Below are 13,123 nucleotides of genomic sequence, written 5' to 3' on the forward strand. Positions count from 1 at the left end.
GTGTGTATCTCACCAGCAGCAACAGCCTCAGAGGGACCCAGGCTAGCACTAGAGAGACCTTGTAGCAGGAGACAATAAAGAAGAAGCCTGAGCCTGTTGGCCAAACAATAAAACACGAGGAACCTGCTTGGTTCAGTTTAGTTCTAACATGGTTTTACATTAATGTCCTGAGATGTAGGCTAGGTCATGTTTGTTTCTTTCTATATACTGTATATCTTAGGCAACCAACGCTTGCAGCTATTATAGGCTACTGGTCAAATTTTTTCACTCTGAACATGCCTTCGCCACTGAGATTCAAACATTATATATGGTGAAGGCTACTGTATCATTACCAGAGGGCAATCTAAAGGTCAAAATCACAGTTACTCTTGGTTTTAATGGTTAGACAAATACATCCAATTACAGGCAACTGAACACATCCCAGCATCAGTCAATGCTTTGCTGTAGACGCTGACTACCACATTTGTCTTAATACTAAATATTCACAGAGGTTTATAATGCAAGAACTGTCCAACTGTTTCAAATTGATTTCACAAACCAAGACAGACAGACAAATGACCCCTGTTCACCACTCTGACATGTGAGGAAGGACTGTAGGAACATGTTGCAAGAGCTGTCTGTGAGTTGTAGATTGAGGTGGTGCTCTAACACATAAAAAAATAAGCATATTGTGAAAGAGTCCAAGGACACATTCAAAAAGAGTAGTAATATTCAGCAGAATATTATAATACCATTCTATTGAATAAAGACAGAGAAGATATCCTACCTTGTTCAGAGACCTTGTTCAGACAGGGACAGACAGAGGCAGGTGCTATACGATATCAACTTGGCAGGAGAGAGTGCAGGGCAAACTTGGATGGGCCTCGATGTGATGTGCACAACATGGGACCCAGGACAGCAGCTGATAAGCTTGTGGAGGTCTTGTTCGGGGGACAGTACCGTCCCACTCAGATCCGTCCGCACTGTTACGTAATTTCCCCAACACCTACTAAGGGTCAAATGGCTAGTTAACAATCCACCAATAGATTTGAAATAAGGTTCCCTTCCGCAGCCATATGTGCTGGAAACTGACAAGGAGGCTGTGTGGGGGTAGCAGACTACATTATAGCCTAAGGATCTGAGTTAAGCCAGTGTTGACATTGCTGTGCCTGTTTAAGTAAATGTAAAACAGTTTTAAGACTAATTTCATGATCTTTGTTGTGCGTAGAGGACAAATATTTCTGATTAAAAGTATATTCTAAGAATATGAAGTAAAACCACCACTTTCGGTTAAGACACTGGTCATTTAGACTGGACCAAAGCAGCCCTTATCGGATTTATATCATCGGGATATAACATGAGCTGATAAAGCAAGATAACTTCTGAAAGTTTATGAGGAAAGAGTATACTTTGACCCACAATACACAGATCTTTCATCTGTAGAACAAACATTGTGCAACAATACCTTTTTGTGATGTGAAACACCTCTGCATTGAATTATTTTTAACAAATCAATGTGAACTAAGTTGTTTTCTAAGATTAATAGATATTGCTATTGACCTGTTATTACACATATCTCTGGGGGTTAAATTCTGTATCTTAGGTCAAAGTATCATTCTTATTTCATGTATTGAGGGGTGTTTGTACGATTTGAGAACTGCAATCGTCTGAACCTGGACATGGTGTTTTAGTAAATGCAGGTGAAAGTTCAACCATGCACTCCAGATGATACAGAGTAACCTACAGTATATCCTGGGCACCAAGGTCATACCAACAGTCACACCACACCTGCCCAGTTATATTGCCGCAACAAGTTTCTGGAGATCTGCCAGAAATATTAAGGGGGCTACAATATCAAAATAGCACATAGTAACAACAACATCTAACATATGTGACATTTCCTATGGAATTGGGTCAGCTTGTGACATCTCCAAAACAGTTGCATTAATTTTGACAAATGTAGAAATATTGTTGAAATCATTCAAAGAACTTTGTTTTATTCCATATTTTTACATACAGGCAAACTGTACAATTACATCAATCAACATATCACATTACACAATAGTTAAATTACATAATAGTTCAATAGGATGAAAATATTTAACTTTGGACAAATTGAAATAGTCAGACCCAAGAGCTTCATTATATTTGTATGTGACTGAGGTTAAAGGGCGACTGCACTTCCTGATCTGGCCTCATTTTAAATTTGGTTCATTAAGAAATGCTAGCGACCATGACTGAATTCAAACATGAGTTGATTTCGGGTGTGGTTTTATGTGGGTGTCTCGTGTGTGTTCGCAGGTGGGAAGAGTGGCGCAGTGGTCTAAGGCACTGCATCGCAGTGCTAACTGTGCCACTAGAGATCCTGGTTCGAATCCAGGCTCTGTCGCAGCCGGCCGCGACCGGGAGACTCATGGGCGGCGCACAATTGGCCCAGCGTCGTCCAGGGTAGGGGAGGGAATGGCCGGCAGGGATGTAGCTCAGTTGATAGAGCATGGCGTTTGCAACGCCAGGGTTGTGGGTTCGATTCCCAAGGGGGGCCAGTATTTAAAAAAATATGTATTCACTAACTGTAAGTCGCTCTGGATAAGAGCGTCTGCTAAAATGACTAAAAATGTTTTTGTTTTTTTAAGAGTTAGCCAATTAGTTTAAGCCAGCTGGTGTGCGACTATGGCAATGTTTGCTCGACTTTGGATAGCCTACCTCCGGGGCAAGTTAGGAACTGTCAATAAATTACACAATGTAAATGACAATATTTTCATGTTGCACACCTTTTAGTTTTCTAATTAAATGCTTTCAATATTTGTATATGAATTTCTACAATTTATAGTTGGTTTGAGGTGAAGTCATTGACATTTGGAGCTATCGGAATTTAACATATTGTCCCATGTACAATGTGTAATTTACCAATGGTCCGTAACTAGCCCCATAGGGATATCCAAAGTAAACCCAAATTGACCATGGGCATTAAGTTCCAAATTGATGATTACTTAATGGGTGCTGCCAGATGTGGGAATTTGGGCTGGACTGAAACAAACCCAACCTTAATATACGTTGTGATGCAGTCCCGACCACAAGTCTCACAAAACTATTTTTGGACGAGACTGACTTTATGACCAAAATTATCTTATTTACACATTGTAGTCAATTTTGATAGTAGAATAAATGTTTCGACTCATATCGATGCCACATAGGCTGTTTTCTAAATGAGAAGTTGTTTTTTTGGGACAGTTGCTCTTTAAGGTTAACATGAAACTAACCCCGCTAAGACAGGAAGTCCATCTGTTAGCCTGGCGGCCAGTTCAGCTGTCTGCCTCCCAGGACGTGGATGTGGAGGTGGTATACAGACTGGGCACCATGCTTCCCATCGTTGATCACTGTGGAAGATAGAAATGCAGTTATATGTTTATAACAACTAAATATGTCTCTGTGAAATGTGTGACGCTCATATGTAGATTGATACTACATATTATGGTCATCTTAATACTTACCCACTCTGTAACCTTCGTGCAATGCCTCTTTCTTCGCCACGTTTTTTGCAACCACTAGGAGATGACCTAACAGCTACACAAAATAGCAAAGAGTTCAACAATTCAACATAATAGGACTCTTTCTTGTGATCAAAATCAGAAAAGGACATATAGAGAAAGTAGAGACAAATCAGTAGGCTACCTCAGCATCATCATCTTTGGCCTCACTGATTTTTGGGATAGGGACCCTGGGAATAACCAGGAAATGCACAGGAGCTTGTGCACTGATATCTCTGAAGGCTAAACACTGAAGAAAAGGAAAACAACAAAAGCATGATAACATTCCGAAATATTGAACATCAATATAATGCCCTTATACCCTGTGGCTGAATATTGATCATATATTGTCTACGTGGAGTACAGTAAAATAAACATACGTATGTGAATACATGTCTGTGTGTGGTGTATACCTTATCATCTTCATAAATGATATCTGCAGGAATACTTTTGTCAATCACTTTGGAAAAGATAGTTGGAGCTGGAGATCCATATTTCTTGCTTGCTTCTTCTGCCAGACGCACCTCATCATTCTTTGTGTTTGATGTGCAGAAGTGTCTCTGTGACATGACAAACAAGAATACAGAGGTTGACAAATTAGCAGCTTGCAAAAATGTTGCATTAGCTTCTGTATTGATCCTTAGAAGAAGGCATGCTTTTGCAAACACTGCACTGCAGATACTGCGGCACCGTCAATTGCAAAACCTCCATGAACCATTCTAACAGCCCCAACCTCTTCGTGAGTGGGTACTGCTACCGTACCAGCTGGAGGACACACTTGCCCATGACCATTACGCTCTCCGACAGTCAACAACATGAAAGTGTTAACTACTAAGATTAAAACAATTAGGTTTATTCTCGGAATAGCTACCTCTGCTCGGCATGCAGGGCGCAAAATGCGTAAACGGTAAACACTTGTCCTGAAGCATTGTGTTGGCAAAAGTTGGCGAAAATTCATAACTATGCGTGCACCGTGCAAATTCCGTTTGGAGAGTTGCAATCTTCCCGGATATGATGTCGGCGCTGCCCCGGTCGTCACTAGTTAAAACATCCACAAAGTCATAAACCTCGCCTATTTCTACAATTTCTCTTCTTAAAATCTGATGTTAAACCTGAGCCTAACCTTAACATTAACCCACTGCTAACCGTATGCCTAACCTTAACCTTAAATTAATAAGCACATTTTTGTTTCCATGAATTTTTACGATATAACCCATTTTGACTTTATGGCTGTGTTATCTAGTGGGAACCATTCCCCCGAGGACAAACTTGTATTCATGAATCGAAACGTTCTCTGATGTTTCAAAACGATTCAATTTTCAAAAGCTTGCCTCCCATGATTGGTGTAAGATGCTGTAAACATAATATTTTCGATTAGAATAACCATCCCATTTATAGCATACACATTCCGAATACAAGTGGCCCAGAAATATTTTTCTGTAAAGTAGTCTTTATTTTTACCCTCCACGTGGTGGCGATATTCCGCATTTAAACAGTTTGCACGAGACGCAAAGGAGAAGAACTCGCTGTCATCATCAGTGACAAACATGGCGGCGCGCACTCGGTTGCCCTTGCAGTCATTAATTCATAAAAATGGACATGTGTTTAGAAGCGACCGGATCGTTCATACAAAGACAGCGATTCAGGAGCCTGTATACCCTCCCATTGTACCTTCGCTGACAGCTAAAAGTAAGTCTGCAAAAGGACGTCAGATTACAGAACATCTTGACAAAGTACGTGCCGCCGATGTGCAGGAAAAACTGACATTCCTCACACGAGTTCAGCGAAAGAAATATGTGTTGTGTCCGCAAACGTTTGCTCTTAATGCTGATAAATGGTATCAGCACTTCACAAAGACGGCATATCTACCTGGTTTACCTGAGAAGTTCATCGTTAAAGAGACCAAGGAGGAATCGGCACCTGCCACTCCGAATGCATCATCCACCATTGACGAAAATGCATTTGCTGACATCCGTTCCCATGTCTGCCATTCAATTTTACAAGAGAACTGGTACATGAAGAAACGTCAACCGTTCTTGCAAAGGGAACAAGAACATTATGTGGCACCTTTTCTGAGAAACCTGGTATCTGGACTCACACACACTATGGCCAAACACAACTCTGTACTCCAGCTGTCAAGTTTAGGTAAACCATTCATTCTTTAATTTATTAATAATCACCGCTGATGCCACCCTCAGTCCAAGACATGATGTGTAAGCATTAAAAAGTCATCAGTGGCACTAACTCAATTATATGTATGGGGAAGTTGTGATTCTGTCAGTGTCTGCTATGCAAAAGACTGGCTGTCTCCTCTTATCACTTTCTGTTGTTTAGATCTTGACCCTCAGGTAAACTTCTACTGGATGAGGGGACAGAGGACCGTTCCAAGGGGACATCGGGGTGGCCGCGTTGAGCCAATCAGATTCCAGATTGATGATAAGCCACACAGTCAGATAAGGATACCTCAACAACTTCCACAGGTACTACATACGCAGTCACTAGCAGATTGTAAAGGGCTAATGTGTCCAGTTGCAGGTGGTTCGTTTAAATGAACCACCTGCAACTGGACATGGACATTTTAGAAGATACATGTTTGGCCGACTCGAGAACTAAGGTAGTATCTGCAAGTTAAGGTTGGTGGAAAATTCTGTGTTACACCAAACAGTACCTATCCTGTAACAGCTAATGGAGCATCGCATTAGCCCTTTACAATCTGCTAGCTACACACACAGCAACACTGATCCAAAACTCAGTGATCATCTGGCTATTATCATACCTCAAACATTGACATGAAATTGTGAAGCTGGGATTTGGCCAAACAGTTTTTTTAGACTCTACATTTGAGTGCAAGTAGTTTCCAAATTTAATCTCCACTGACCCTCTCTTCCAGTTTGTCCCCCTTGAGGCGGTGATCTCTGCAGAAGTCCCAGAGATAAAGTTTGCCCCAGACCTGCTTCCCATGTTCAGGAGACAGTATGAGAACAAAATCTTCACAGGTAATAATGGAGTAGGCCAGGGTTCCCCAACTGGCGGCCTGGGGACCGAATTTGGGCCGCAAGTGATTTTATTTGGCCCACCAACGTTTTGTAGCAAATTTGAGTGCTTTTTAAACTTTTTTATTGTTGGACATAAAATATTGTAAAAACACCAGCAAATCAACTCCAAGTGATTTTAATTTTGGAAATCTATTCCAAAGTATTCCCATGCATAATGGATAGATATGTGATCATATAGAAATGTAAGCTAGGTTAGAAATTGTTTTAGTCCAATATTATATCTGTTTGGGCTTCTTGCATTCAATTTGCAGTCTACAAATTTATTTTTAAATATGTTCTGGCCCCCTGACCATCCACTCAAGAAAAAATTGGCACCCGGATGAATCTAGTTGATGATCCCTGGAGTAGGCTCTGGATGTAAAATTAATGTCACGAGGTCTTGGTTGTTAATCTAGTAATATTGATCAAAATATTTGTGCCTGTCTGGTTGCCGGTCTGTTTCTGCTTTAGCCATTTACTATGTCATTGTCATGTGGTGCATCAACCAACCACACTTCATCCACTAGTGGTGGTAGTATCAAGTTATTCCGTGTAGGTGTCTATTTCAACAACATTATTTTCCCGTCTTTACTTTCCCAGGAGCCAAGCTTCCTGATCCAGGCTGTTACGGCCACACCCAGTTCCACCTGGTCCCTGACAGGTACCGCAGGGACAAAATGGCCAAACGGAATCAGACTGACCAGATCGAGGTCAACCTGAGAGCCAATGGCATTGCCAGTCTATTTGCATGGACAGGAGCACAGGCCATGTATCAAGGTGTGTAGTCATTAACTGAGAATCATCAGTCGTTTTTTAAAATTCATTTTACCATTCAGCTGTTTTGTCTCTGACTGCTCTTGAATTAATGTATTCTTAATAATTGATGCATTTTAGTTGTGAATAACACAATTTGTTGTTAAAGCACATTTGTAATCTTGAACAAAACATCACCAGGTTTCTGGAACCATGAGGACGTGACCAGGCCTTTTGTATCCCAGGCTGTGATCACCGACGGCCAGTACTTCTCCTTCTTCTGTTACCAGCTCAACACCCTGGGCCTGTCCATGGAGACGGACACTGGGAACCACAGGAAGAACGTGTGCTGGGGGACAGATAGTATGCGTCTGTATGAGGAGGTGAAGGATGGGGCTGTGGTGGGGCTGGACAACAGGGTCCTCAAGCTCCTGGTCCAGTTTCTACTGAACAGGTCTGGTTGACATGGAGAGTTTGGTGTTTGTGAGGAGTGTTTCCATCTGTATTCAACATTGGCCAATATCAACTAAAGGACACAACTGAACATGCATGCCTACAGTACATTGCTGGTATGATCTGGCAGAATGTATTCATGTAGAAAGGAATAAAAATGTTAGACACCATTGCATACAGGTCAATGGGTTGTTTGTCAGCTGTGTGTATGAAATTAAATGAATGCATAGCCCCATGTTTTCAAACTGATTGTTCTGATGTTTGCCACTAGGTGGCGCTTAGTCAGTGGGAAAACGGCACAACCATTCTTTAGGCACACTGACAAAGCTGATCTATCATTAGGATATGTATTTACCATCCACATACAACAGGAAAGTTACATCTGAGTTAGAAAAAACATAGCGTTTAAAAATGAATTGTTATAGGCACACTGCTTTAACATTTACAGATAATGTCAAATAAACAACCACGCATCATATGGGGACTTCAAGGGATTCATTACCTGTTTATGAAAGTATAAGGAGCTGCACACAAACGAGTTTGTGTAAATGATAAGTGCAGTTGAAGATGGATAGGCTAGAAAAGTGCAAGAGTAAGAAGTCTTGTCAAACAGGAAGATGTTTATTTCTGTTAAACCACAGACACACACATCCTGTTAGGCAACAGAGAAGGCCTCAAACTGTCTCACCAACCGAACCAAACAACACACTGCTCAGATATTACTGTGCTATTTTCGCAACCTCATAGGTACTGGTAGTATGATGGTGAACGAAACATGGACAAATACAAACATATGGATCATTTCTGTCAAAATGCAGATTTTTTTTTATTGTTCCATGAATATAATTGTTGCTTAAAAAAGAAACATTTTACTAAGATGTCTCAGTTCCTACATTCAGAAAGGGTGACTCATTTTGTGGCATTGGTAGATGCCTCTTATTTGGTAGAGAGGATGTTCTTGTTTCTGTAGAAAAGGTGTTGCTGCAACAGTTTGCAATAAGATGTTTCTTTTTTGAGTAAGATTATGGAACTACTTACAACTATTCTAACATGTTTACCATTGATTAGCTATTGATTCATGAATAAGAAATTGATTCCAGCAAACTCAGAAAAAAAAATGTAACACTTTTTCTTATTTCTTATAGTTTACTCTGATACAGTATTCTTCTGTAGCTGTTTAAACCGGTTGTCTCGTTGTATTCTCATCCATTCCATTATCTTCCTGGGTCCTGAAATAGCAGAAGTTATAAAGAGCATCTTAGTCTTGAAAATATACAGTATTCACAAAATGTCACAGTAAGCATAAATCAGACAAAAAATAAAATTCCCTTGAAATATAAGGTATGATCATAAAAATAAACTCAATGTATGCATTTGGTTAGCATGTATCCCATTTTCTGAGACTAAGGAAATATAAGAGTTCAGTTTTATGCTTATGAAGGCCAGGAATACAAACAAAACATGAGCATCATGTTATATAGAACACAGTACATGGAAGATAAAACCGTGCTACTGCATAGCAGTATGTATGTTATTACCTGTGGGCGAGTTACTGCTTTTCCGTGAGCTCCACCACTCATAGAGGAGGACCAGGATGATCACCTCAGCCACGATGGCGATGAACAGTTTCAGAGGCTCCATGAAGGTGATGACCCGAACATCCACCCGGCTCACACTGGCCTTGATGTCATAGACGGCACTGCAGACATAGACACCAGAGTCCCCCTCTGTCAGGTTCATCACAGTGAGTTTGGTTGCGTTCCCATCAACCTTGATCTTGTAATGAAGGGGGTCAGTAGTTGCATTGATGAGTTCCTGAAAACAAAATAATTGAAAATGAAGGGGATGAAGCCTCTAAGACAAAGCGGTATTATTGATAATTTTTATAATCACTGTCAAAAGAAATAACATGATATGACTTACTAATGTTCAACTATAAGTTGAGCGAAATAAAAACATATTAGGTTCCAATATACCGTTAACAGAGTTATTAAATACATCTCCCCTTACACAGTGATGACATTTGGGCCTCCTCACCTGCTCAGTTCCATTTTCTTTGTACCAAAGCCAGGTGTTCGGGGGAAGCTTGATTTTACAGGCCATCACCACAGAGTCCCCCACATAGGCAGTAAAAGGCTTGTCCCTCTAATCGCCCATCTCTGGGGCTGGAGGAAAAGAAAGGGACCAGTATCAAGTTCACCATTTTATCTATAGGCACACATCATTATTCAATACAAATCGCAAGCACCTTTTTGCACAGATGGGATCTTAGTCAATTTCTGTGCATTCCTGTAATGTTATGAAGGATCATGGCACGTAACATGAACAATTGAACGTTTTATGTAATGAAAACAAAAGTGCAATACTGGATGACAGAGAATATGTAGCCTAACTTGACATGCATGTATCAATACATGGCTTTGATTAAGACTAGAGAATGTGAAATAGAATATATGCAACAACTTATGACATACAACACACTGTACCTACCAAATTGAAATCTATTTTTGCCTCCTTGTCTGCACCACTAAAGACGCATGAGTAATTCCCAAGGGTATCTCCATTAATGCTGAACCTGTAAAATAAGATATAATCATTGCTAATATAATCATAGCTTTAATTTCACTTACACATGTCTAAGGAAAATATATCGAAAATAGAGACGTTCTGTCAGTCTAAGAAACTTTCACTGTCAAATTTCAATTAGCCACATCATTAGATGTTGGAAAAGCATGGGTTCTGGCCACTGGCAATGGGCCTGGGTTGGTTACAAACTGACAAACAGGTGATTGCTGGTAGTCATGGAACCCACTATTCTGGGATACAATATAGCACAGGCAAAGTGCATCATTTTAACTCCTGCAGTAGTGAAATATTACCAAAGTATATTTGCATACGGTAATACATAGCTGCCTAATTTGGACATTTCTCCCAAACTCTATGAATAACATAGTTATAATAGACCATGGTAGATTTACATACATTTGCATGAAAAGTTGGCAGAGTGACATTTCTGGTTTACAGTCTCTAAACCTGATGGAACAATAAATACATACTTACACTCTTTTGAGATTATATTGTTCATTTTCCAAAAGTATAGTAAGCCGAGAGTTAACCATTTCACTTCCATATTTTCTCCAGTAGCCAGTAATGTTTGGTAATTTGTTTGGATTACCGGTCCAGGTACATGCTAGCTCTAAATCGATGGGTTTCAAGATTTCAACTTATTCAACCAGACTGTCACCTTTATTAAGAATTTTGGTGGGATTTCAAACAAATAGAGAGTTTTGCTGCACAAGTAGGCTAGACATTGTAATCTTTAATTTAAGGAACCAACCTAAAATACAGCTATAATAGATCTGTAAACTATACACAAAACATTCAGATGAGCATATACCAGAATTTCAGACAAAATTAAATACAAACATTTTCTAAAGTATCACAAGATGACTGAGTGAAGAATGGAATAAAAATGTGACACTACAATATCAAATTATGAACACAAACTAGTGTCTCAAATAACAACTCTCTAGTAGTTACCTTTCAGGACTGCACTCTTAAAGACTGTTGTGACTGGATCCTTCAAAACCAATGGAGGATTTGTTTCTAACTCTCTCTCTCTCTCTCTCTCTCTCTCTCTCTCTCTCTCTCTCTCTCTCTCTCTCTCTCTCTCTCTCTCTCTCTCTCTCTCTCTCTCATCAGCTTCCTGGTACTCTCTCTCTCATCAGCTTCCTGCTACTCTCTCTCATCCGCTGCCTGCTACTCTCTCTCATCAGCTTCCTGCTACTCTCTCTCTCTCTCTCTCTCATCTGCTGCCTGCTACTCTCTCTCTCATTAGCTTCCTGCTACTCTCTCTCTCATCAGCTGCCTGCTACTCTCTCTCTCTCATCAGCTTCCTGCTACTCTCTCTCATCAGCGTCCTTCTACTCTCTCTCTCTCATTAGCTGCCTGCTACTCTCTCTCTCTCATCAGCTGCCTGCTACTCTCTCTCTCTCATCAGCTGCCTGCTACTCTCTCTCATTAGCTTCCTGCTACTCTCTCTCTCTCATTAGCTGCCTGCTACTCTCTCTCTCTCATTAGCTTCCTGCTACTCTCTCTCTCATCAGCTTCTTGCTACTCTCACTCTCATTAGCTGCCTGCTACTCTCTCTCTCTCATCAGCTTCCTGCTACTCTCTCTCTCATCAGCTTCCTGCTACTCTCTCTCATCAGCGTCCTTCTACTCTCTCGCTCTCTCATCAGCTGCCTGCTACTCTCTCTCTCTCATCAGCTGCCTGCTACTCTCTCTCTCATCAGCTGCCTGCTACTCTCTCTCTCTCATCAGCTGCCTGCTACTCTCTCGCTCTCTATGGGTCCCCCTTCCCTCCCCTCCCCTCCTTGTTCTTCCCCTCAGCATCGGCGACACAGCAAAAATATCAGCCCACTGCCTCATCTGCCTACTGGTATTCCTTTATTATTCATACAGACACAGACCCAGGGAACGGACAGTCCTGTCCCATTGTGCAACAGCAACCCTGTAATGGAAGGTGCAAACAAAGTACAGTGAGTATCATATGACAACCACTACACTACAGTACAAACATTTGTTTGAAAAATGACTTGGGGTGGGAGGGGAGGTAAATGGATACACAAGTCATGTCAAATGTGATGTAGGACAGCTGTAGGTCACATGGTATGCCTGTTATCTTGGAGATCATTGTTCAAAGACCGTGTCCATTATTTCCCAAAATGATATATGCAATATCACATTTATACCGTAAACATCACCTGTGTTAATATTGGCAACATTTGAGTTTACTTCTGTATTTACAATTTTTATGTCCTAATGAAATGTATATGTTTAAAGTTGTTTACTTTGGACAAGACAGTATAGTTTCATTAATTGAGTGCAGATTTAGTGATTTACTCAGTTGTATAGTATACAGATTGCACTCTCTCAGTCTGGGACATCTATTGGGACTCAGGATATGGTTGGTGATATAAGGGGATTAAGGTCAAACTCACATACACAGCATGACTCTGAGTAGGCCTAGTGCCCTATCTGTAGTGGAATATACCACTGTACCAGTCTAGACCACAATGGTACCCATCTCAAAAGCAGTCCCTGTGAACTTTACTTTTATTACTTATATTAAATGTTTCAATTTAAATAATCTGTCCCCAAAAGGATTAATCCAGATCATGGCGTCGGCAGAAATGACTCTGATTTTGGGGGCTTATGTAGTCAGCTGGCCCATCAGGGATCAGTCGTGCCCTTCACAACGCCATCCCTCAGTCGGAGGCCTCTCTCGGCTTAGCCCGCTGGGAGACCAATCGAATCCAGGGACTCAGTGACCAAAACTTGAGGACAGAAAAAACAAAAGTGCTGCCTGCAAATC

The 13,123-nt window shown here is 40.8% G+C and overlaps 3 protein-coding genes across 3 annotated transcripts; 1 reads left to right on the top strand and 2 right to left on the bottom strand.

Annotated features, from left to right (window-relative positions):
* Positions 1-1,945: 1,945 nt before the first annotated feature.
* Positions 1,946-4,506, bottom strand: hint2 (histidine triad nucleotide binding protein 2). Its single transcript, XM_084176172.1, has 5 exons — positions 4,378-4,506; positions 3,920-4,066; positions 3,652-3,756; positions 3,471-3,543; positions 1,946-3,356 (listed from the first exon to the last, which is right to left on the bottom strand). The coding sequence occupies exons 1-5, from the start codon at positions 4,462-4,464 to the stop codon at positions 3,265-3,267; spliced, it is 504 nt and encodes a 167-aa protein (XP_084032298.1). The 5' UTR covers positions 4,465-4,506; the 3' UTR covers positions 1,946-3,264.
* Positions 4,507-5,030: 524 nt separating this feature from the next.
* Positions 5,031-7,979, top strand: mrps30 (mitochondrial ribosomal protein S30). Its single transcript, XM_084176900.1, has 5 exons — positions 5,031-5,651; positions 5,841-5,986; positions 6,397-6,502; positions 7,142-7,318; positions 7,496-7,979. The coding sequence occupies exons 1-5, from the start codon at positions 5,054-5,056 to the stop codon at positions 7,756-7,758; spliced, it is 1,290 nt and encodes a 429-aa protein (XP_084033026.1). The 5' UTR covers positions 5,031-5,053; the 3' UTR covers positions 7,759-7,979.
* A 627-nt stretch (positions 7,980-8,606) lies between these two features.
* On the bottom strand, positions 8,607-11,892 carry LOC311141540 (embigin-like). The gene is made up of 5 exons (XM_084176901.1): positions 11,288-11,892; positions 10,238-10,322; positions 9,785-9,912; positions 9,286-9,562; positions 8,607-8,976 (listed from the first exon to the last, which is right to left on the bottom strand). Exons 3-5 carry the CDS (start codon positions 9,848-9,850, stop codon positions 8,894-8,896), a joined length of 426 nt encoding a protein of 141 aa, XP_084033027.1. The 5' UTR covers positions 9,851-9,912; positions 10,238-10,322; positions 11,288-11,892; the 3' UTR covers positions 8,607-8,893.
* Positions 11,893-13,123: the final 1,231 nt, after the last annotated feature.

The sequence above is a fragment of the Coregonus lavaretus genome, assembly GCF_964263955.1.
Source record: "Coregonus lavaretus genome assembly, chromosome: 14".
Lineage (NCBI taxonomy): Eukaryota > Metazoa > Chordata > Actinopteri > Salmoniformes > Salmonidae > Coregonus > Coregonus lavaretus.

Excerpts from the sequence above, each read along its gene's own strand:
- hint2 (XM_084176172.1), bottom strand. The coding sequence starts at position 4,464 with ATGAATTTTCGCCAACTTTTGCCAACACAATGCTTCAGGACAAGTGTT. Across the intron at positions 3,544-3,651 it reads CCAAAGATGATGATGCTGAG|CTGTTAGGTCATCTCCTAGT; the intron begins GTAGCCTACTGA and ends TATTTTGTGTAG. Across the intron at positions 3,357-3,470 it reads GCACGAAGGTTACAGAGTGG|TGATCAACGATGGGAAGCAT; the intron begins GTAAGTATTAAG and ends TATCTTCCACAG.
- mrps30 (XM_084176900.1), top strand. The coding sequence starts at position 5,054 with ATGGCGGCGCGCACTCGGTTGCCCTTGCAGTCATTAATTCATAAAAAT. Across the intron at positions 5,987-6,396 it reads TACCTCAACAACTTCCACAG|TTTGTCCCCCTTGAGGCGGT; the intron begins GTACTACATACG and ends CCTCTCTTCCAG. Across the intron at positions 7,319-7,495 it reads AGCACAGGCCATGTATCAAG|GTTTCTGGAACCATGAGGAC; the intron begins GTGTGTAGTCAT and ends AAACATCACCAG.
- LOC311141540 (XM_084176901.1), bottom strand. The coding sequence starts at position 9,850 with ATGGCCTGTAAAATCAAGCTTCCCCCGAACACCTGGCTTTGGTACAAA. Across the intron at positions 9,563-9,784 it reads AAGAAAATGGAACTGAGCAG|GAACTCATCAATGCAACTAC; the intron begins GTGAGGAGGCCC and ends TTTTGTTTTCAG. Across the intron at positions 8,977-9,285 it reads AAGCAGTAACTCGCCCACAG|GACCCAGGAAGATAATGGAA; the intron begins GTAATAACATAC and ends CTGCTATTTCAG.